Raw genomic sequence first — 25,687 nt, forward strand, 5'->3', positions numbered from 1 at the left:
ACTCTGGGCTGCCCCTCAGGGAAAGGAGAAATAAAAGGTCATCATTCCAGGGAATTGACAAGCCAAGTTCTTTCTGTCATGCCAGGATGGGAAAAAGCAAACAAATAAGCAACCCACATAAAAAATTGAAAGCCCAAATCTGAAACTGACATCTGAATGGTACAGGAATCTAAGGTGAAAAAAAAAAAAAAAAAAAAAAAAAAGGAATGTGTAAACTGATTCTAGAATGGCAAAATTTCTGGGAAACTATTTGGAAGCAATCCCAAAACATGATATGAAAAAGAAGTAAATAATAAAAAAAATAAATAAAAAGAAAGCAAATCCATCAAGAAGGAGTCAGCAGATAGAAGTATCAGAACACAAGTTAATGGAACAATGTCAAGGAATCCACAAAACAAGCAGGTTGCATATTACTGGAGATAAAGGAAAAGATCAAAATTATAGAGAAAGAATGGACACTGAAATAGAATTTGGTAGATTTTTTTAAAGAACAAATGTATCTTCTAGAAATGAAATATATGGTAATTAAAGATGAAAACTCAAATATGAAGCAAAAGCATTTTAGACCCAGCTCAACAGAGTACTGAACTGAAAGAGAAATCTGAGGACATTTTCACAATGAAGTACAGTGAAATAAATATATGGTAAATATGAAAGGGTGGTTTAAAAATGAATGATGGAATGAGAATTTTTTTTTTTTTTTTTTTTTTTTCTGACACAGAGTCTCACACTGTCACCCAGGCTGGAGTGCAGTGGCATAGTCTCAGCTCACTGCAACCTCCGTCTCCCGGGTTCAAGCAATTCTCCTGCCTCAGCCTCCTGAGTAGGTGGGATTACAGGTACCTACCACCATGCCCAGCTAATTCTTTGTATTTTTAGTAGAGACAGTGTCTCACCATGTTGGCCAGGCTGGTCTTGAACTCCTGACCTCGTGATTCACCTGCCTCGGCCTCCCAGAGTGCTGGGATTACAGGCATGAGCCACGCGCCTGGCCCGGAATGAGGATATTGAACATATCTATCGACCATATAAGTTCAAGAAAGCGAGAAAAGGTAGGAGATGCCATTTTCAAAGAAAGCATGGCTGAAATTTCACCAGCTATGATGAAATATATGAAATGTAGGAGAAGAAATGTGAGATTACAAGGTAGGAAAAATAAAAGTAAATCTAGATACTTTAGTGAAGCTGTAGAACATGAAAGACAAGTGTGGTGACCATCAGCTCTTCTCTTAAAGAGGAGCTGCTACCAGATGTGCAATTAGCTGACAGACGACAGCCTCAGATCCACCGGCGTGTGCGGAGGCCACTTTCTCCCCAGACTGCTCCACTTCTGTGCTGGGCATGGTGGGGTACTACAGCTGGGGCCTTCCTGCTCAATGCCAAACTCTTCTCAAAGCCATTTCTACTCACAGACCCCCAGGAGCCTGGCTGCACTGCTACTTGAGCCTTTTCCTACCCCAAACTTCTTTCTTCTCCCTTCCCCTTTACCGGGTCACACCTGCCCTGAGGTCTGAAGGCTGTCTCCATCTATTCCTTTCCCCTTCTGCTCTGTCCTCCACAGGCACTTTCCTCCCCAGATCTCTTGTGTTTCTAATTTTGTCTTGGTGTGTCCTTTGCAGAAGACCTGAACCACCACAGAGAGAAAACCTTAAAAGCAACCAGAAATAACAGATGACCACAAAGTCACACACCAATTAGCCTCACAAAAGAATTTTTGTTGGCAACAATAGAGACCAAATGGCAAATGAATATTGTCCTCAAAGTGCTCAGAGAAAATAGCGAAAACCTAGGGAATTCTAGATCCTGTTAAATTATCATTCTAGAACAAAGGTTAAATAAGGATACATTTTAGTCTAAACAGCGAAAATATTTCCCACTTACATACCCTTAAAGATTGAATGTGAACCTGAAAAGGAAAAATGAAATGCATGAAGGAATGTTGAGCAATATTGGGAAACATATGAGGAAACTTAGATAAGCATTTGCTATAAAAATTTAAACAGATAATAGTTCAGGGTTTCAAAACAAGGTAGAGCTCAGATATATACAACAATAACAGCTTTAGGGATGGACATGATTTCATTTAAGATGATTTCAGTAAGTTTCTTATATTTTTCTGGGGTATGATAGGGATATTAAATACACATAAATTTATTTATATTTTTATTCTAGTATAAAATGCTAAAAACGTGAGTGTATCTACTGAAACCACAAAAAATGAAATGTCTAATCTCTAAACCAATAAGATAAAATGTATTTAAAACCTCAATCTGTCTAGCTGAAAGCAGAAAAAAGCAAAGAAGTAACAAAAAAACATGATGAGTAGCAAAACCAAGTTAGATTTGAATAAATAATTCTTACAATATATATGGATTTAGCTTGACAGTTAAAAGAAAGTGATTGCATTAAAAATTAAATTCAGTTATATATTATTTTAAAAAGACATACAAGAATATGCACTCACAGAAATGTTGAAAGTAAGAGGATAAAAAAGATCTATCAGGAAAACTGTAACCAAAGAGAACTGGAATAGAAGCTTTTAATATTAGAATATGATTAATATTTTAATAAATGGAATAGACTTCATAGCAGAAATAAAAGTAACAATTACCAGGAAGATTATCCCTCTGAATTTACATTTATCGACCAGGCAAACTTCAAAGTATGCAAAGTAAAAATTGACAGAATTACAAGGAGAAATTTACAAATCTATAATCATAGCAGAAAATTTTAACTTACCTATTACAGTCATTGACCCAGAAGGCAAAAAAGTAAGGGAATAGACTATTCCTTGTGTAAGCAAATGGACAATTTTGACAACACAGTTAACAAGTTTGTTCTGATGACTACGTATAATCACCGTTTCCAACAATTACAGAAAATATGTTCTTTTCATTTCCACATGGATTTTTAAAAATAAAAATTAGTAACTTAAGCTACAAAGCAAGCCTAAGATATCTAGGAATCATTTTACATAAGCAGCATTCCCTTAATACAATGCATTAAATTTGGAAATCAATAATAAAAGAGAGCAATCTCCTTTCCACTTGTCATACTTAAGAAATCTAAAGTAACCACTTCAAATAATTACTGAGTAGAAATAAAATCATGGAAATTACAAAATATTTAGAAATGGACCACCGTGAATATACCCTTTTTCAAAGATTGTGATGTTCAGCTAAAAAGGCATTTGGAGGGAAATTTACAGTTTGCAAAGCATGAATTAGAAAGAAAGTAAGATGAAAACTCAGCAACACGGTAAGCCACAAATCAGTAGAAGAAAAAACCATTGGACCAAGGATATAAATTAACGAAGCAGACAGAGAGATAACAGAGAGGCTCATGACATCAGATGCATTCCCACCTCCAGGAATTTGCACTTGCTGTGTCCTCCACTGTGAACATTCTTTCCCCAGGTATCTGTGTGGTTTACTCCCTCAATTCCTTCAAATCTCAGAAGTTACCTGCTCAGTGAGACTTCCCAAGCACCTTCTTAAAATTTTCATGCCCATTCTCCCACATTCCCTAGCATTTTCTCTGCTCTTCTTTTTTTATAGCAATCATCAGCAACTATCATCTTTTACATATGGATTGAATTTATTCTGATCTATTTTGCTTACTGCTGAATCTGCAGTTGCCTAGAACAACATCTAGCTTAGTAGTTCCCAATAAATATTTGTTGAATGAATAAACGAATTAATGAATAGATGATCATGTAGGTGGTGGATACATGGATGTCTGTCATATTATTGCTGATAGTTTTCTTACATTTGAAATATTTGCAATTAAAATTTTAAACTTTTTAAAATAAAAGCAATGTCTACGTCTGTGAATATAAACCAAAGTTTATATTGATTATAAGTTAAAAATTATTATCAATATTTACATTTTCTTATTTGCCCATTTACTTACAACATGTTTATGTTGCTATTGCAATCACAACGAAGATAAAAACAATGGCCTCCAAAATTAATCAATCATATATGCCTACCTCATATATTCAGTAAATTCTACTATTGTCTCCAAGTACCCATTATTTTCCAGAATTCATAAAACTACCAGAACTACATCATACTATATTAAAGATCTATGTAAAAGATAATTCAATAATCCTTCAAAAACAATGTAGCCAAAAACTCCAGAATAAAACTACTCACAAGACACTGTATTATTTCAGTGAAAAAATTTTTGTGAATATTTGTGGACTCAAATATTGAGTTTGCAAAACCTGGATACTTGAAGATACTGGGAAGGCATCTTTACCCCCCTCATAGATGTTTGTGTCTGCATATCATTTTGTGTTTGTGAATGGTTTAGAAATTCAGGTGTGTTTTTGACAGGAGAAATTTAGAAATTTGTGGTAGAGAAGAGTGAAGGGAGTTAAACAACAATTGTCACTTATTGACAGATCACTAGATTTGTTTTGCTCTCAGCTCACTCACCCAGCTTCAAAATCAGTAACTTCACTGTATGGAGTGATGGTACATATGGACCGTCCATGCACACAAAAATTATTCTGTTACATAGAACACTTTCTATTTATAGAATGAAGTATACACTGAGAAAAATCATGCCTAAGTTCAAGATAATTTTAATCTGCTGATTATGAAGCTTTTAAAAACAGAACATAAGAGAAAGATTTGGATGTGGAGAAATGAGAAATAAAGCACATTCACTCCTTCACACACACTCACTACTACATAAATGAGCAGTATTAAATAAGCTTATGTTTTCCAAAGTTCACATGTACACTGAATGTATTTTATTATATATTAACTTATCAAAAAGCTGATTAAGTGGGCAGAAAAGTAAATTTTCAGACAAAATTTCCATAATAGACTTCAGTTAATGTGTCTACATAGTCCTTGATAGTCTTTATCCAACAGACTCACTTCAAACATAGAATGAGTTTGCCTTGTGAGACTTTGTTAGGTGGGGAGGGTCCACAATGTTGGGTTTTCTTCTGTGTGGTCTTGAAGCAAAGAGCATTAATCAGACAGTATAAAAAAGAAACACAGATTTCTAACCAATTTTTAATATACTATAAACACTTGCATTTGACATACTGCATTCTTTGAAGAAGCTATACAAACTGCAAGGCCCAAATATATTTTTTCTGTATTTTTTCTTTTTTTTGCAGTATCTTATGTGAAACTGAAAATATTTTTAAAAAGACAATTGCAGTGTTAGTGTATTATGGATGATACTCTACAAGAAAAGCGTGAGTAATGTTGGGAAGTCATTGATAAAATTATGAAAATCTTAAACAGGAATTCTCCCTGCTTAGTACACCAAATGATGCTGTGAGAATAAGTAACAGTTTATAATGAAATTCTAGATTGCTTTCTGGAGGCAAATTACCAGGATGCTACTGGCTATATTTGCATAAGATAACTTGCTAAAGCAACTGAACTCTTTGCTGCAAGCACCAAGCCTTTAAAAAGACTGGAATTAGATCATTTTTGACAACTCACTGAGGCATCTGTTGGGAAAAATTGGAAGAGCTAGTGAGAAACTAGGTGACCTCATCACAATGTTATGAATAAAATTTCTCCCGCATTGCTTGAATTAGTTGTTTTCTTTTAAATCTCATTTAAATCTCATTTTTGTTATTATTGCTCCACATTATTAAAGTCCTGCTATTCACAGTTTCCTAAGAATCATTAATTAAAATGAAAAACCAAGAGATGATATGAGGCTACAAGGCAACAATAATAAACAATAGTTAATAGTTACTTAGATCTTTCCACCATCCACATGGCATGAATGTGTATATTATACGTACGTGTGTGTGTGTGTGTGTGTACATCTACCTTTACGACAACATTGAAAGTGATTATTGTAGCCAATATAAAATGAAAGAAAACTGAGGCATGGAACAGTTAGTGACTTCCTTCAGGCCATAGCACAGGTAGCTGTCAAAGCTAAGAGTAGATTTCCAGTTTCCTGTCCTTCCCCAGAATTCTTTTTCTCAATTCAACATTTATGTTTTCTACAGTCATTGACTACTTTACCTATGTGAGTAACTGGCCACAGAAGTGCCTTCCCTAGCTCCTCCCACCCCACCCAATAGGCAACTCTCTGTCCTTGCTTTGTTGAGCCCAAATAAGAGGAGAAGAATATGTATTTCTCGTATCTTAAGGAATCTAAGCAAATATTTCCGTAAGCCCTGTTGCTTCTGCTGTTTGGGATCTATGTGGTCTTTGTACTTTGATTTCACATCCTTGTGGGTTACACAGGCTTTTGTGGGCTGACTGGGAATCAAATGATAATGAATAGTGTAGTGTCCACGGAAACATTCTTTTTCAGTTCTAATCATCTTTGTAAATTGGAGATGCCCATATCTTCATGTAAAGGAAAATATATAATAATGACACAATTTAAAACAATTGATCTATCTTTAGGGGCCACATATAACTGTGATTGCACTAAAAACAACTCAGAGTAAATAGAGAGCAGCAGATTCTTACCACAGCTTCTTTGTGCTACTCTCAAGTATAAGTGGAAAATTCCTGTCATCAGGGTCCAAGCTGGAAGCCTCAGCCCCTTACCAGTAAGAATGTCTAAAGAGACTTTCGTGTCTACAGAAGCTTCTGTAGCATGAGCTCTTCAGGCAGGGCTCCAATAATATAGGCAGCACTATGGGAAAACCAGATGTGGACGCATTTGAATGATTTCCTGCTCCTCCTCCTTTCCCAACCTCCCCATGCTTCTGGAAGTCTTTATTCTCCACCCTCTTCCTCTTTACATTGTCTTCCTAGGTGAGCTCATCCAGTTCCAAGGCTTTAAATAGCACATATATTGATAAATTTAAATTCAGATTTGATCTCTCTTCTGAACTCCAGACTCTTCATCTTTGTTTCACTGACAGGCATCTCAAGCTCAATGTGTCCTAAACACAACTCTTATTTCCTGCATCTCCCTCCTCCAAACTGATCTTCCCTCAAGCTTCCCTAGTTCAGTGAATGGTACCATCTAATGATGTGGGCCAAAAATCTCAATTGTTCTCAAATTTAGTTTATTTAGGTGATATGTACTTGTGAAACGTACACACAAGGGTACATATCACCTAAATGTACGTAAGTACACATCACCTAAATAAACTAAACAGGCATAGTACTTACTACTGAACTCAGTTCTAAGCCTGTGTGCACAAACAAACACACACATACACATTTAATCCTTATGGCAATCCTCTAAGGTAGGCACTATTAGCACCCTCCTCCAGTTTTACCAACGCAGAAACTGAGAAGAGGCTATTAGACCAAGGTTACAAAGCTGATAGGGGGCAGAGCCAGAACATGCCACCAAGGAGCCCAGCTCCAGAATCTGGAATCACAGCATTGTGTATTGCTGCCTCTTTTTTTCATCCAATCCACCATTTGGTCCTATATTCCTATAGTAAATAGCCAAATCTGAACACTGTCCACCACTCTACTGTTTCAGCTTACTCCAAGCCATCGTCATCTCCCATCTTGCCTACAACACCCATCAGCTGCTTATGATGTCATCCCTAGCTAGACTGACAACCCATTCTCCACACTGGAGTCAGAGTGCTCCTTTTAAAGGATGAATCAGTTGGTCTCTCCTCCCTGTCTACATGGTTTCAGTGACTTCTCATTTACTGTGATAAGAGTACAATTTCCACCATGCCCTGTGATGATCCACATGCCCTGTGCCTCACCTTCCCATGCCTGCTCATCTCCTTCCATCCCATCACCTCATTTTGCTCCAAAAGCACTGGCCTTTCTGTCTTTCAGACATCAAAATGTGTTTTCTTCTCAGGACTTCACTCTTGCTCTCTCCTCTGCTGGGATCACTCTTCTTCCAGGTTTGGCTGTCTCTTTCTCAATCATTTCAGCAGAGAAAAGACTCCATTGGGCTCTCTAGCCATGCAGCCAAGTCTTCACAGCCAGCAACCTGTTGTTTCATTACTCTGTCTTACTTTCTTCATAGATTTAGCAATCTCTGAAATTAACCGTCACATCTACTAGTCTGTGTGGTAACTGTCAGTCATCTCTCACTGGAATGCAAGCTTCATGGGGATGGGAACTTTGTTTTTTCTGCTTATTTCCAGTCCCTAGACCATACTAGGCCCCAAGTACCTGATGGTTGAATGAATAAATCTAGGCTCTCTCACTTAAAAGTACTGCCGTTATGCTAATTAAGTAATGAGAGTCTGAGTTTGTTCATCAAGATGGGGACAATTTTATCCATATATTAGAGATTTTCTGAGATTATTTGAGAGATTTAAGCAGGAATCAGAATTTTTCTCAAGACTTCATAAACAAACTATTCAGCAATAGTGTATGTACTAAATATATATATACTTATACTAAAATTTGGGGCTGATTAATAGTTTGTCACATGTGCAAATATTTAGATAGTTTCACACCATCAAAAGAAGTCTATATCCATCCCAATCCGAGGATCTAAGGAAACTACTTATAATTTTAGATTCTATTAATTAAAAGACTAACATTACATACCAGTCATCTGGTTTTATACCCTCTTATGTATACGAGTATACATACACACACATGACTGAGCCATATGAAATTGCTGATATTTACTGTTTGGCCAAAAAAATATTTCAATGGCTTGACATAATATATGTATATTTATACATACACATATGTACACAGCCTTCAGCAGTAGGAAACACAGAATCATGTGATGATTTATCTGAGACTCTCACAGTGAAAAGAGAATTGAGTCAGTGTACTTAGGTTTTGGACACACTAAACAAGACAATGTAAAATATTGTGCCTAAAATTCAATTTCAGTTAAGCAGGTATAAGAATTCACTTTTAATGAATAGTGCACAGGCACCATCAGAACTGTGTTCAGTACACGGTTCTGATGGTACCTGTACACTATGGGAAAATTGAGAGGAGCCCCACCTAATTCAAATTCTCTATGTTCATGGCAGCACTTACAATTAATATTCTTTTAAGATTATCTCCCCAAGGCTGAGCGTGGTGGCTCACACCTGTAATCTCAGCACTTTTGGGAGGCCAAGGCGGGTGGATCACCTGAGATCAGAAGTTAGAGACCAACCTGGCCAACATGGCAAAATCCCGTCTCTACTAAAAATACGAAAATTAGCTGGGCATGGTGGCGCATGCCTGTAGTCTTAGCTACTTAGGACGCTGAGGCAGGAGAATCACTTGAATTCGGGAGGTGGAGTTTGCAGTGAGCTGAGATAGTGCCACTGCACCCCAGCCAGCCTGGGCGACAGAGCGAGACTCCATCTCAATAAATAAATCAATAAATCAATCAATAAATAAAAGTTAATCTCCTCTATTGATGTTTCCATCTTTGTTCTGATAAAACATAGGCACTGGAGTGGGGGTGGTGGTGATAGTAAAAATACTTAACCATTAGCTTGACCAGAGTGAATGACTGGCATGGCCATGCTGGCATCTACCTGTGGAACAACAGCCCAAGACAAGGACAAAAACTCAGAGAACCCTCTGCTGTGTAGAATTTGAAACTCATCTCGGTAGTGCCAAAGAACTTATCCTAGCCTGAAAATCCAATTAGAAAAAAAAAAAGCTATGTTGTGAGACCTCTTTGGAGATAAATGACATAATTTGGGGTTCACTTCATAGTTAGAAAATAAATGTCATCAGCCTCCCGAGTAGCTGGGACTACTGGCGCCCACCACCATGCCCGGCTAGTTTTTTGTACTTTTTTTTCGTAGAGACGGGGTTTCACCGTGTTAGCCAGGATGGTCTCGATCTCCTGACCTCGTGATCCGCCCGTCTCGGCCTCCCAAAGTGCTGGGATTACAGGCTTGAGCCACCGCACCTGGCTGAAATATATATCTTTTTATAAAGAAAATTTGTCCTATTGAAAAAGTTATAGCAAAAACAGTTTTAAAACTGTTTACTTTCTCTTCTACACACATACACTTTCAAGTTACTTGTAAATTGCTCATAAATTATTAATGATTGGACTCTAGGCTAAGGAGTTAGCATATTTTACACTTATTAGCTGTAACTTCAAGTTCACCTGTGCTTGAAAGAGCGCCCACACAGGAAAAACCTGCATAAAGTATTAGGAAAACACAAGCACCCAAGAAAAGCTGACAAACCGCCAGAGGCAACAGATAAATACAGAACACCAAAGACTTAGTTTTACATAACTAGACCAGAATTTTACTGTAGCATAGCTAAGCTTACTCTAGGGTTTACATTATTTGCAATCATCTAAATAATTTATTTGCTATTTCCACAGGACATGGCTAGTGTACTAGAAATAATCTTTTATGTGTTTACAACACGTATGCACTATCATTTTCATTCTGAGACATTAGCTTGTATAGAACTGTAAACTGCGAAACAGTTTAGATAATGAAGAAAGTTGCTATGAGCTAATTTTAGCTAATTTATATCAGCAACTATACAAGAAAACACTAACTTCTACACACAAAAGCCATAAATCAGGAGCTCAATAATGTATTTTGCCAGACATATTTGATGGAAAATGTGAGGTACTGATGAAAGTCAGAGTCTATAACAAGTAGTTCTTTAACCTAAGATCTCCCTAGCCTATTAGCAACCTCAGAATGATACTTTGTTAAAGTACTACTGGCAAGTAACAATTGAAAAATAAGCTTATTACTCTGATGAGATTGTAATGCTTTTGTAAAGAAATGTTTGCATAATATTATAATGGCCACAATGAAATATAGAAGGTGAACATATTATTATTTACTTAGTTCATGATTTTGATAAATACTTCTCATTTTAAAATGTATTTCTTAATTGTACAAAAGGGTAGGTGAGTACATGTAGAAATGGGTACAAATAAAACATGCATTTTTTATGAATATATTAAAAAATTCTAAACAATTTTAAATAGAGACTGAGGTGAATGGTGGTGGTGAGAGGAAGAGGAAGATTTTCACTTTTCATTTTATGCCCTTCTGAACAGCCGGAATTTTCTAATTATGTGTGTTCTACTTTTGTTTTTTAAAGTTAATGATTAAAATAAATCTGCTAAATTGAAAATAAGATACAATTTGTTTCAAATACAAGATAAAATACAACAAAGTGATAACAATTTTTGAATATTTACTTCTAATCCATATTGGAGTCTTTTAATACTGTAAGTGTTTTCCTCACTATGCACTACTCACTACTCCTCACTACCCTTACTCTCTTTCCATATCTTTCAAAGAAAACAATAATAGATAAAAATGAATAGCTGCAGACTTCTTATTAAGTGCCAACCACTGTTTTAAGCACCTCATATATATTCATTCAATGTGAAATCAGATTAAGACAAATTGTTATTACCACTGGTAACTGCTGAAGCAAATGTAGATCCTATCTAGAGAGATAACATCACACTAGGCCTCAAGTAATTTCTCTGTCTGTTTCTCTCTACACTCACACACACACACACACACACAATGCCTAGTGCTTCATCAGAAATAACCAGGTATATGAAAACCAGCCAATTTGATTCAACCACCACCACCAGCAGCAGCCAATAGCTATAAACATTCAAGAAATCAAAATAAAAGTGACAAAAGTTTTAAAATGATTTGCAGAATATGTTTAAGGATTCGAGAGACAAGATTGAGAATTTTGACAGAAAGCTAGAAATGACCAGAAATCCCTAAAAATTTTAAAACTGAAAAATACCATAACTTAAGAAATTATACTATGGGATAAATGACAGATTAGATATAGATGAAGAAAGACTTAGGGAAATAAAAATATTGGTCTAAAGAAAATCTTCAAACTGAAGAACAAAGAGATTGATGGTAAGTAATGGGAGTAGGAACATTTAAAACTCGAACATACATATTACTGGAGTCCCATTAAGAAAGGCTAAAGAGAATGGGACAGAAGCAATATTGAAAGACATAATTAATGAGAATTTTCCAAAATTGTTGAAAAATATCAAGACATGCATTTAAGAAACCATACAAGCCCTAATTGGGATAAATGCAAAGAAAACCATACCTAAGTAATCATATGGCAAAACAAGAAATCAAACATGAAAATAGAGTGCTACAGAGGAAAAGGGCAGATTGCTTCTAAAAGACTATTTTTCTGACTTATCAACAGAAACAATAAAAGTGATAAGACAATACAATACTATTTTAAAGTAAGGAAGGGGGAATTGCAATCTATAATTTTATTACCAACAAAAGTGCACATCAGAAATAAAGGTAAAATAAAGCCATTTCATACAAAATGAAAATCTAAACAAAATCATCACTGCACTAAAAGAAATCCTATATGTGACCTCAGAGATGCAGGAAAGAATGAAGAAGATGTGTAATTGTAAGAAACCATAATAATATATAATTATTCAAAGATTTACATTATATAAAGTTAAATACCTAACAGTAGCATATAATTTAGGACGGATACAAAAGTAGCTAAGACATTCCAAAGTTCTCAAATTTGCCACAAAGGAATAAAAGTACTAATATGCATTATGCTGGTATTAGGTCATAGATGCATCCTGTAACCGCAATAGTCACCAGTAAAACAAGTAAAATAATGTAAAAATAACAAGTTAAAGCTAATGGAAAGGCGGCAGCGCAATTACAAAGATACTTAATTCATAATTAGGAAAGTGAGGAGAGAAAAAGAAATATAGAACAAGAAGAATAAATAAATCGTACATAGTAAGTCAGCATATTTGAACCCAAATATATCACTGCTTCCATTAATTATAAAAGGATTAAATCCTCAGTGAAAAGGCAAATATAGTCAGACTGAACGATATCAGACCGAATGATGAAAGAAAATTTACTTATTTGCTGCTTGTAAAGAGACACACCTAAAACATAAACATATAGAAAACGTAAAACTAAAAGAATAAAAAATGATAAGCCATGCAACTGCTAAGCAATGGAAAGCTAGTTTTACAGATTTTAGTATCAGCCCAAGGAGAACTGAAGGCAAAAAAAAATTGAAGGTATGTTTTATTATGGTAAAATTTCAGTTCACCAGGAAGTTACAAGAGTTCTAAATTTGTTTATAAGGAATTCTCAACCTTTTTTCCAGTATCATCCTGCTCCCTTATGGAGCCAAAAGAAGTACGGAGCCATACTTCTTTTCCTCATCACACTCCCCCTAGTCAAGGAAATTTTAATGCCAAATTGACTGAATATCTGTTTATACGCTGAACCTTTTTAGGAGGTCACAAACTATTATGATGTCTAAGAGTTTTTTGGCTCCCCAAGAACCAAGTATTTATTGCCCCTACTGTGAAGGCAGGATATAACAGCACAGTATCAAAATACTAGTTTAAATTTTATAAAATTGCTGATATTCAACCTTGAGCTAAAAAAATGGCAATTTTACATTGTTTAATATGATATATAAGCAAATGATGGCAAAATAAAGGAAAATAATCTCAATCATGAAGTTTTTTAATATACCTCTTTTGGTAATTAATAGAAGCAAAGAAAATCAGCAAAGATACAAAAGATTTCAATGATATGATGAATAAATCTTCTAATTGACATCTATAGAGCACTATACCTAACAATTGAAGAATACATTTATTTGAAGCACACGTAATACATTTAGAAAAGTTGACTATATATTCGGTTATACATTCAAGTTTCAAAAAATTCAAAGATCTTAATGGTATACAGTATGACTTGTAAGCACAGTAGAATTATAGTAGGAAACAAAGACAAAAAGAGAACTAGAACATCCCAATTTGTTTGCAAATTAATAAATGTACTTCTAAATAATTTATGGGTTAAAAACAAATTATAGTGGAAATTGTCTTGAATTAACTGCTAATAGAAACACTAAATTTTAAAACCTAGAGGAGACAGCTGAAACTGTGAAAAATAAATTTCTTTCTTTAAATGTATATATTCAAAAAGAAGAAAGACTGAAAAATAATCAACAACAAATCCATGAGAAATTACTAAAACTGACAATGAAAATAGAAAATCTGAATAATCCATAAAAATAAATGGAATTAAAACTGTAACTAAAAAGTTGCCCACAGATATTTCAGACCCAGATGGACTTATGTGCAATTTCTATCAAATATCTGAGGAAAAAAATAAACTTACAAAACTCTCCCAGAACATTTTTACAAAGGTAATATTTCCTAACTAATTTAATAAAGTCAATGGAACCTTGATAAGGTCATAACCAAAAAGAATAATTTTAGGTTAATGGTTTTCATCAACATAGTTTCCTAAAAATTATTAGCAATTCAGAAACAGAGTAATCAGTGATTTTCAAAACGAGCATAATATATCATGACCAAGTTAGATTTAGTCTAGGATTTCAGTTTGATTTGAAATTATAAAATCACCTACTATAAACAGAATAAAAGGAAAAATCATATGACAATATTTTAAAGAACACTTAATAAGTTAAATGCTTAGCAAACTAGGAATGAAAGGAAACTTTCAAATGTTATAGAAAATATCAAACTTAATGGTAGAATGTTGAAAGCTTTCTTTCTGAGACTGGAAACAAGATAATGTTGCCACAATTACCCCTTCAACAATACACTGAAAATCCTATCCAGTACAATAAAACAAAGTTATCAATATTAAAAAGGAAAATCGGTGACCACCAGTATTCTTGGTTGCTCTGATTACCTCTATGGAAAAGCAAAATAATCTATAGATAGCGTATTGGAATTTGTGAGTTTTGCAAGGTTGCTGATAACTAATTGATATACAAGAGTTGATTGTTTTTCTATGTATCAGTAACAAAAAGTTAAAAATAGAAATTGAAGAGATGCCAGATGGAACACCATCGAAATACTAAGTGCCTAGTAAGATATTTAGCAAGGAATGTGTAAAATGACCATAAAGCTAGCCAGAAGATATTACTGACAGAAATTAACAAACACCTAAATACATAGAAGGATACATTATGTTTATGAATTGGAAGACTCAGAAAAGATGCCAGTCTTCCCAAATTGGTCTATATCCCAACAGTGTTTTGTTTTAGGGAAGAATCTTAAGTTAATTCTAAAATTTTTATGAAAATGTAAAGAATCAAAAATGATAAAAACAATCTCGAGAAGAATGAAACAGGAAAAAAATGTTTGTATCATATATAACAATCAAAGGTATCAAATATGTATACAATATGTATATAAGTATATATAATATCCTATAAATATACAAAATAACTTGATCAGAGACTTGACAAAAAAGGTATTTACATGGCCAATATACATGTGAAAATGTGCTCAAACTGTTAGTAATCAGGGAAGTGAAAATGAAAACCAAGGTAAATTACCAGTGAGGAAGTAGAGTAACTGAACATATATTGTTGGTGGGGGTGTAAATTATTTTAGCCACTTTGAGCAATTTTGAAATTTTTAATCAATTTGGACATAAACATTCCCTGTGGCCCAGCGACTTTATTCCTAGGTATAACCTCAACAGATATACCTGTACATGTGCACCAAAAGACAGTCCTATGAATACTCAGGCCAGCATTATTCATAATGTTAAAAACTGGATACAATTAAAATGTTTCCTACAGTAGAATGGTAAATACTGTGTATTCAGATAATTAAACATCATGCAACAATGAAAATGAACAAAATACAATGATAGGCAACAACCTATCTAGTCTTCAGATATAATACTGAATGAAAGAATGGAAGAGGCATGATGGGTTTCCTCAGGTGCCAAACATGTAATAATGTTCTATTTCTTGACTCTCTTGACTTCTATGTAGGGGTTCAATGGTGCATAATTATATGTTAGATAATTTTCTGTTATGTGTGCTATAGTTTAATTCAGAAAGTAAAAAAAAAAAATTTAAACAAGATTTCTCTTAAATGTTTAAAGCACCAACAACACTGTAAACAAAATAATTATAATTCCATGAAATAATTTCTAAAACTTGAAAGCAAACAATACCAGTTGATACACTAACATGAAGTTTTACTCTTTCATGCTCTGTTCTAAGCCTGTTCAAAGCATTGTACAAATAAAAAGTCATTCCATTCTCTCAAGAATCTTACGAAGCAGATATTAGAAACACCTTAATCTAACAAATAAGTAGAGCAAGGCCTAGAGAGATTAAGTAACTTCTTCATGGTCACAGAGCTAATAAATGAACCATACTGAATGTCACCAAATTATACACTGCTGATCAATGAACTCTACTGCCTTTCAGAGCAAAATTTCTGAAGTTTGAAGTATCAGATTAATCCACTGTGACTGCATTTAAAATGAAATAATGCTGTTTTTCTATATATTTGAACTTTATGTATAAACATACAGTGGGTAGATTAACATTTTCAAAACAGATATTTTTATGTTTTGTGTATTTTAAAACTTTTCCTAACTCATTCTTAGAATGATTAAGGATGGATTTTAAGCATATAAAAACAATTAAAAACTGTCAGCAAAAAGCTGAGGTTGAATTTCAACTATTAGCTGCAATTTATCTGAGTCTCAATTTCCTTGCCTTCAAAGTGGGCATAACAAACCCCATCTAACAGAAATGTTCTAGAGAGTTACAGGACATTTGTATTATGAACTGAGTAACTACTTACATAGGAAAGCCAGAAATTTTGGAACCTAAAGGTTTAAATTTACATTTTAGATACCTGAAATCTAAAAATGTTAAATAACTTGCCAACAGTATCATTCCTAGCATCTGGAACTTGAACTCAGGGCTTTAGGTTACAAGTTCAATGTTCCTTGAAAAAAATTGAATCCTCATTTTTTTTCCTGCCTTTCCTTTTCTCCTTTCGCACAAAATAAGCAAATTGAATTTTAAATTATTACTCATTATTGCCATTTAATCCAATAGATGTATTGATTATTTGGTTTCTAAAGATTTACATTAAAGGAGACAATATATTTTAAATAGGCTATATTCTCCAACTCAATGTTTTGATTTTTTTTATTACTACTACATACAAAGTTTTTATATGCATTTTGTCAAGTTTAAGAAGGGCCTCTCTCATGCACCCACACATGGGCACTTGGGGCAACACATTCAATGAAAAAGAGAACAATATTTCTCAATTATTTTATGTAAAAGCTATTGAACTATATTTCTAATACTTAGTGATTTTTAATAATTAAAAGGGATTTATAGGGAAAAGTTTAGAATGTTATTTTTTGTCATTCCAAACTGCTATCACACAAATTCTTGTTTTATGTTTATTCCTTTTGTATTATTTTAACTTAAAGATTATTTTTTACTCCAAATGCAATAATGAAGATCTAGAAAAGCAGAAAATAAGACCTACTAAATATGGAAAATGAGCAACACCTACACTTTTCCAAATGAAGCTAAAAACCCAATTGAAATTAGGTTTTTATTTAATTGGAAAAGCATGAACACTCATCTTAAGGACATGGAAACACACTATAATTTCCATCACATAGAAAATAACTTTTTTCTTAGATTTAATGACCTTTTCTAAATCGAGGCATTCTTTAGACCTCTGTATTACTGAAGCATCTCCTTTTACAAGAATGCTTTCTACACTTTTGTGAATGACTGAGTTCTTTCATCTGACTGGACCCAGCTGGCAAGTGGCATAATGAGAAAGGGAAATGAAGGTCTTTTTTTTTTTTTTTTTCCTCTCCTGGAAAACCAAGAAATGTATAAATCATATCCAAACAGAAGAAGCATTAGTTGCTTGCATAACTTCACAAGCTGTACATCTTAATATAATGTTTTCTACTCTTTTATGAATAACAGATATTACAGTATAATTTTACTTTAAAAGTCTACGATGTGTGATTTCCTCAAATACTATTTGAATAAATACAAATTTTGCATGTATAGTTAATATGAAAAATTAAACTGAACTGACCAATTCTAAAACAAAATTCAGCCAAGATGTTCAAACTAGTAAAATATGTATGGTAAAATATGTTTATTCAGTTTATGGAGAAAGATCTCAAATAATTGGGCATGTAACAGACCAAATTTTCTTAGACCCAGATCTAAGCTTGAACTTTGAGCTTGACCAAGCCCCTCATGTCATACATGAGAAAGCTGGTGCCCAGAGGGCTGATTGGCCCAGAGTTACTCAAACAAGAGTGATAGGGCTCCGTATCTTCTGGCTTCCAGGGTTCTTACTTCCAGGGAATTCTCTGCTCCTTAGCCACGTCAAAGGCACATGGGAGAAATTTAGTTAGGGTCAAAGAAAGAAATTAATGAAGAAATTTTAAAGCGAAACAGAACTCAGGCTGGACGTGGTGGCTTACGCCTGTAATACCAGCGCTTTGGGAGGCCAAGGCAGGTGGATCACTTGAGGTCAGGAGTTCAAGACCAGCCTGGCCAACATGATGAAATCTCATCTCTACTAAAAATACAAAAATTAGCCAGGTGTGGTGGTGCATGCCTGTAATCCCAGCTACTGGGGAGGGTGAGGCAGGAGAATCGCTTGAATCTGGGAGGTGGAAGTTGCAGTGAGTCGAGATCATGCCACTTATTCCACCCTGGGCAACAGAGCGGGACTCTGTCTCAAAAACAAACAAAAAAATAGTAATTAAATTAAATAAAATGAATAACATAAAAATAGAACTCTTTCTTCTTTTACCTTCTGATTTTTCTGGTCACTTCAAAATATCACATGATAAATAAATGTCAGCAACGTTTTCCCATTATAAATGTAATGCATTTATAGAGGGGAAAGTTGAACAATTTTAAAGTATATACAAGAAAAGTAAGCCTTGTTCCTATCCCATACTACAAGTTCTCTTTCCAGAGGCATTGTTTGTTAAGTTTTTAATTTGAATTTCCAGAAATTTTTAATAAGTATATATGAATGTATCTATGTATTTATACAACTGCTAATGTAGCTTCCCCCCTCCACTTAATACATCTGAAAAACCATTCCAGATTTTTGCATGTAGAGGTACTTCATTCTTTTAAATGACTATATGGTATTCTATTATATGATTTTGCAATAATTTTTCAGTCATTCACGTATTATTAGGCTCAAGTTGTTTCTGATATTGTTTAGGTTGTAAACAATGCAAAAATAAACAATTCTATATGTTCTTAGACAAGGATTTGCTAGAGTCAAAGAGAATGTAAAACATTGACCATTTGGTACCTTCAGGTATCAAATTTTGACCAACCCAGGCATATGGTAGCCTCCCCATGTCTATGCCTGGACCTATGGAAACATACTCCTCACACCAGACTAGTCCTGGACCCCACCCCCATGCCAGAGCAAAAGAAGATTCTTAGAGATTAAGTATATTTAAGTCATGTATAAACTTCATTTTTGAACAGAATCCTTTTTTGTGCATGTCTAAAGCAGTGGGGATAATTTTCATCTTGTAGAAAGGGTATTTTATATACTTCCTATTTATATGTGAATTATGACTATGTAGAACACAGAAGGTATTAATAAGAAAAAAATCTGAACAGGAAATTTAATGAAAAACTATATGAATTCACCAACCACTAGGAAAAAAAAGTAAATACTACTCCAAATTTTACACAAGGAAAACTCCCCAAAACCTCATTACCAATCTCTTTTTCCCTTCTTTCCCTAACAGATTCAAGAAAGAAAGAAAGAGAAAGAGCGAGGAAAGGAGGGAGAATGAAAAGGAAGGAAGGAAGGAAGGGAGGGAGGGAAGGAGGGAGGGCGGGCGGGGGGGAGGGAGGGAAGGAGGGAGGGCGGGCGGGGGGGAGGGAGGGAAGGAGGGAGGGCGGGGGGGAGGGAGGGAAGGAGGGAGGGAGGGAGGAAGGGAGGGGAGGGAGGAAGGAAAAGGAGCAAGAGAGGGCAGAAGGAAATTGAAATTGAAGAGATGCCAGTTGGAATACCATCAAAGTACTAAGTGCCTAGTAAGATGTCTAGCAAGGAATGTGTAAAATGACCATAAAGCTAGCCAGAAGATACCACTGACAGAAATTAACAAACACCTAAATAAATAGAAGGATACATTACGTTTATGAATTGGAAGACTCAGAAAAGATGCCAGTCTTCCCAAATTGATCTATATCCCAACAGTGTTTTATTTTAGGGAAGAATCTTAAGTTAATTCTAAAATTTTTACAAAAATTGTAGGGGAGGGGAGGGAGGAACGAAGGAAAAGGAGCAAGAGAGGGCAGAAGGAAAGAAGGAAGAGAGGGAGGGAAGAAAGGAAGAGAGGGAGGGAGGAAGGGCAGAAAGGAAGGAACTTTAAATGCATGACAAAGTTTCTTTACTGGTATATTGACTGTGGCCATTATTTTCATTCTTCTGTACTTTATACATATAAATACATAAAGCATTCATGAAAGGATTTAAGGTTTTAAAATGTTGGGATATTTATACTGTAGTATTAAGAATTATATATTGCTTAGTAGATTTCTGTGTGTTTTCTGTTATGTTGTTTTTAGGTTTACCCAAAACTACAAAACCAGCTCCCTATTCTCCATGCTTGAGACGTTAAATATAAACTTCACTCAGAGGAGACACCAGCTAGAACGCTCTGAGCCACACAGAATCCCAGAAATGTCTCAATTAAGGTGATTGAATTGCATCACATCTCATCACTAGCTAAGTGGCAGCAACCCTGTACCAGTGGGGCAAGGTCTCAGAGCAGATACTCAATGGACAATCAATTCTCCAAAAATTTCTTCTGAAGATTCCCTCAACTTAGTTATCAACAGGTTTTCATTTATTCTCTAAAGGAATCAAAATTAGAGTTGAGAAGATATTAAGTGAAGTAGTATAGAAAATCCAGGACAGTGATTGGCATTTAGGAAAAAGACGTTTGTCTTCTAACATTAAAGTTCCTAGCTACAATTTTCACAAAGCATGCCTCTTCGCTTTCTCTACAAGTGTCACAGTCACAGAGGGACACATCAACCTGATACAAGAGAAATGGAGCGAGGAGAGGTGACTGTCTCAGGGGAGTGATAGTCTTTCTGGGGAGAAATTCTCAAACCCAAGTCCTTGTTTTGTTTTTGCTTTTCCTTGGCAATAAGATTATCTTGGAGGTAAAATTGTGTAAATGTGGACAACTGAGTAAAGGCAAACTACACAGAGACGTAGTGGAAATAAGGAATGGGAGAGGTGGAAAAATAAAAGTAAACACATGATAATGATTCAGTGTTAATTTTGTCAGGTCAAATCATAGAATTTGGAAAGAAAAAGGGCATCCAACAGACTTATTTTCAAGATGAGGAAACTGGGGCTCTGGAGTTGAAGAAATGTGTCTTCGCTCCCATAAGTAATCTTGAAGCTCCGAGCCACCGTGAGAGTTTTCCTAACACTGAGGGAATTTCCTACCATGTTGACACCACATTGCGCCAGTGTTCAAGACCATCACAGCTCTGAACCTTGCTGGCTTGTTTTGAATGCCTGCTGGGACCTTGGCTGCCCATAGTGCTCTCTAAAGACTTCAGCTTTCTATAACTCCTACAGTTTTAAGCTCAAGGAATGATGAAGATGATGCCAATGCACGGATTTGATTTGCCAGCTCAGGCCTGTACAGCAGCTGAATCAACCTATGGGAAACTTTGCTCTCTTTAACATTCTAAGTTTTAAGAACACCATTGCAAATACATGATTTCCAAAATAATAACAATGTACTTACTTAATCACATTATAGATCATATAAAAATAAATTATAGAAATACAATCTATCTTTTTCTTAAATTCCAAATTGCATAGAGCTGCCTACTCTGCAGTTTTCCATCACTCTCTCCCTCCCAAACTTCTCCTTTTGTTCTTTCATTTCTCTGTACAGACTCCAGTCATTTGTTTAAATATTCATACTCAACCAGAATACGTTTCTTAACGTGGGAATCATTGCTTATTCACAGGCACAGCCCTTGACATCCTGAAAACATGTAGTAACGATTTTTGGAATAAAGGTTTGACATTTCTACATTTACATGTAAATAGAGTTTAAAAATTCTAGGTTAAGAGTAAGAATACTATAAACATTCTGATCTAAAACGGGTGTTAGACATAACCCAGTGCAACCAGTAGCTCTTACAGTTGAGGAGACTGAGCTCAAGAGTGAGCGTGGGGCTCAGAGTCACCCAGTTCATTAGATCCTGAATGAACCACCTTGGCACACTACCTCTGTTCACTGCCCTTTCTAGTGCACTTCATGAAATCACTCTCTAAGTACAGATCAACTCATTTAGATCCTTAAATGATTCTTGAGAAAGTAGAAAGTATAAGTGCCTTGACCACACACAAGAACTTTGACATATTTCACTCTCTGTATTCAGATTTCTAACAATATCTGGTACAAATAGGTATTCAGTCAGTTTGGGTTTCTACATCCCTTTTCCCCTTCTCTTCTTCAAATTTGCATGTAAACCACGTTAACGACTGCTAATATATGAAGTAGGCACCATCTCATGAGTCAAAGTGGGGATTCCTAGAGCCACTGAGGATGTTTGTAGAAGCCAGTGGTGCTGAGCCCATGGCTACTCTCCTGTGGACAATGGAAGTGCTCCCCAAAGGACAATCTTAGGGGAAATGGGGCTGCCCCCATGAGGAGGTGTCGATAGAGATTAGAGATGGTCTTTGTGCTGCGAGAAGGACCTGACATTTCCAAATGCCAAGTCCTGTCTTCCTCAGCCAAATGTACCCTCCAGAACACAGATACTTACTTCGCTGTAGATTTCTGGGGAGGGGAGACAGAGCTGAATCCATAAGATAGTGGATTATTTAGATAATAATTTCTGTATATAGAGTTTCCAATCAATTATGTACCCCAATGATGTGAGGCAAACTACTTAGATTCCCTCTTAGCTTCTACATTTAGATGTTTCAAAGTCTGTTCTGATCCTTAAATTTGACACTTCTCTTTAATATAAACAAAGCCCTTTTAGTATTCCTTGGGATTAGCTTACCACTTAATCAATTCCTTCCAACACTATCTCCTGTGAGTCAACGAACAGCTTCCTCCTGTGATTTGGGCCCAGCTAACAACAAGTTAGACTTCAGAAGAATAATTACTAGGCAGAGGCATTTTCCAGGTGGTACAGTCCCCCTTTGAGGAAACTTGGTCATTTTACTTTTGCATTTAAGATGTCGTTTGGCTAAAACTAAAGTGTCAGTGTCTGAAATGTCCTTCTCTGTATCATTGACTTGATTTTTAGATTATATTTTAGGCTGGACTGACACCAAAAGTACTTTTTAAAAACACTTGAAAAGACCAAAATTATTTAAATAATTTACAGTATATGAAAGGTAGTAAATTCTAGGCAAACATTTTAACTAGGTTTTCATGGAGAACTGACAGTGAGTAGCTTTGTGCTGAACACTGTGTAAGGCATTAAAAGATGCACTAGTGTAATTATTTTCCCTAAATTAATGCCTGTCCCTGACACATCTTAGACTTTTCCACCCTTGCCCTAAATAACTTAATTAAAAAACAACAACAACAAAAAAAAAACATTTCTCCCAGCTAATTTGCTGATATACAGTCACCACTGATTTTGTCACATGTTGTTCAAGAGAGTGAGTACATTCTGAAATCAGACAGCTTACAGTGTCAGGTAAAAATTCTTACAAAGCAGATACAGTTTTTGGAGTTGCAACTAGTTAACTGTGGGTTTCTAATTGAGACAAAAAGTGACTTCATTTTATTGGAGAAAATGTCAATCAAGACGTAACTACTGACACCCGTCTTTGTTTCACCAGCCAGTAATAAAAGATAAAGCAGAGGAAATGGAGGAGCTGCAGTTATGCGTTTGCAACACACAAAGTCCTTGTTTTCCCACTAGGCGCTGCAGAAAAGCAATTGTCCATTCACGGCACATCCTCTGCATTTCAGAGCTAATATTTTTGCAGTTCTTAACTTGGTACATTACAGTCTTATACAGTTAATTATTTTAACCCTTTGAAATACACCTCGTGTTTGAAATTGTGCTTAATATTACTGCTAACATGACCCAGTTTTAAAGCTTTCAGGTTCTCAATGTTGAGAATAGAAACTTTAAGAAAATCAGTTAGAAATTTTGGAACAGGGTAATGATTTCAAATAATCCTGTCTTATTCGCTATTGCATAACTTTGAGAAGGGTAATAAGGAAATCCATGGTAACCATATATTACTTAAATTGCTGTTACAAAACCAGACTCTTTGGATAGGAATGATTTTTAGCAGGGATCCCCCTTAACACATAATAATGTGCCATTGAAAACAACATTAGCCCTGTGTTGAATTGCCAAGCTTCCTGCAGCACTTAGTGTGTTTACTATATACGAATGCATATGCCTGCCTCTGGTGCAAAAAGGTTTACTCTTATTGCAATAGTCACTCTGGCTAGAGCACATGAAGAACAGAATTTTTAAATGATTAATTAGTCCCCAGGCTCAATCACTTAAGCCCCTAATTGAATATGAATCCATTTTCAACTAGTGTAGGAAAAGATAATTAGCAAATTTGCAGTGGTAATAAAGAAGTTTTACTTTCTTTTATAAATAATAATATCTAAATTTCTGCTCATATAACTTAGTATTTGCATCTCTCCTGGACTTCTGAATCCAAAACATTTTTTTGAAAAATGCAACAAGGTGATGAAGAATTATTTTTCAGAATTCATTTTTTGGACGTCTTCTACTGATTTTTTTCTACCTTCAGTCTCACTATCAGTTTCTTTCCTTCTTGCCACTAATTTCTTCATCTTGAAGTCTGCTATCAACCAACATGAAAAACTCAAGAAAAAAAAATAATTTCCTGCTTCCCTGTTCTGCAAACCTTACCAATCCCTTTACCAACATTTTCCTATCCTGTCCCACCAAAAATCAAAATTACCCAACTCCAAGATTTATGTTGGAGAAAAAATAATTTTTTTTTTTTTTTTTTTAAAGACCACCTTAGCGTGGGCTCAAAGTGCAGTGAAAATGCCGGAGTCTCATTACAGTGGTTGGAATGAAACCCTGTTGCCCTTAAACAGTTAATTCAGGGTAAGTGATAATGTTTAGTCAGTTCGCCTAGAAAAAGGAAGGAAATTCAAAAGCTGGTTGCTGTAGTAACAATCACAGACAAAAAATATATATATATGTACAGGTTCATTTTAAATAAAAATCCTGCCATCTCTCTGTGACTCTATTCTCTCAAGAAAACTGAGCTTGCCGCTTAAATTTGTTGTACATACCTCAACCATTAAACAAGACATTTAACCATAGTGGCAGTTCTGTGACCTTTGAAAGCCGTGAAATCTCTGAGCGGTGCTGCTTGTTCATGAAGACTTGTGCTGCAGAATCCAGCAACTTCATCCAGGATTAGGAATATAATTAAGTAAAAAAAAAAAAAAAAAAAAAGAAAGAAAGAAAGAAAAAAAAAAAAAAGAAAAAGAAAAAAAGGGAAAAAAAGGAAAGAAATAAAGATACACAAAAGCACACAAGGAGATCGAGAAAGAAGGAAGATAGAAAGAGAGACTCTCCCTGGGTGAGTAACACCACTTTTCTCCTAGACAAGTGCTGGGACAGAGCCGAGCCTGCTGCAGTACCCAGACCAACTGACTGGCTGGGTGAGCAGCCGCCGGCCTGCTAGGCTGGGAGGTGCTGTCAGTTGCCACAGGCAAGGAAAAGCAGAGACCAATCGGCTTCAACTCTGGCAGCTTACTGGAGTGGAGCCTTTTCTGTTTATGTTTCCTCATTTCAAGAGTGACGTCAAAGGGTTTAGTTTTTCCTCTGCATGTGCTATTAATTTTAAAGTACTGTACTATGGGAAGAATGTGTGTGTGCCTGTGGTCAGCCTGGGCACCCCACTC

The 25,687-nt window shown here is 35.3% G+C and overlaps 1 protein-coding gene across 1 annotated transcript in view; it reads right to left on the reverse strand.

Annotated features, from left to right (window-relative positions):
• The window catches only part of PDE7B (phosphodiesterase 7B), a 344,257-nt gene extending 319,035 nt beyond the window's left edge, over nt 1-25,222 (reverse strand). The window contains exon 1 of the mRNA XM_010379468.2: nt 25,070-25,222. Within this exon, the coding sequence (XP_010377770.1) occupies nt 25,070-25,090 (21 nt within the window). The 5' untranslated portion in view covers nt 25,091-25,222. The remainder of the gene's footprint in view (nt 1-25,069) is intronic.
• Nucleotides 25,223-25,687: the final 465 nt, after the last annotated feature.

The sequence above is a fragment of the Rhinopithecus roxellana genome, chromosome 4 (assembly GCF_007565055.1).
Source record: "Rhinopithecus roxellana isolate Shanxi Qingling chromosome 4, ASM756505v1, whole genome shotgun sequence".
NCBI classification, from domain to species: domain Eukaryota; kingdom Metazoa; phylum Chordata; class Mammalia; order Primates; family Cercopithecidae; genus Rhinopithecus; species Rhinopithecus roxellana.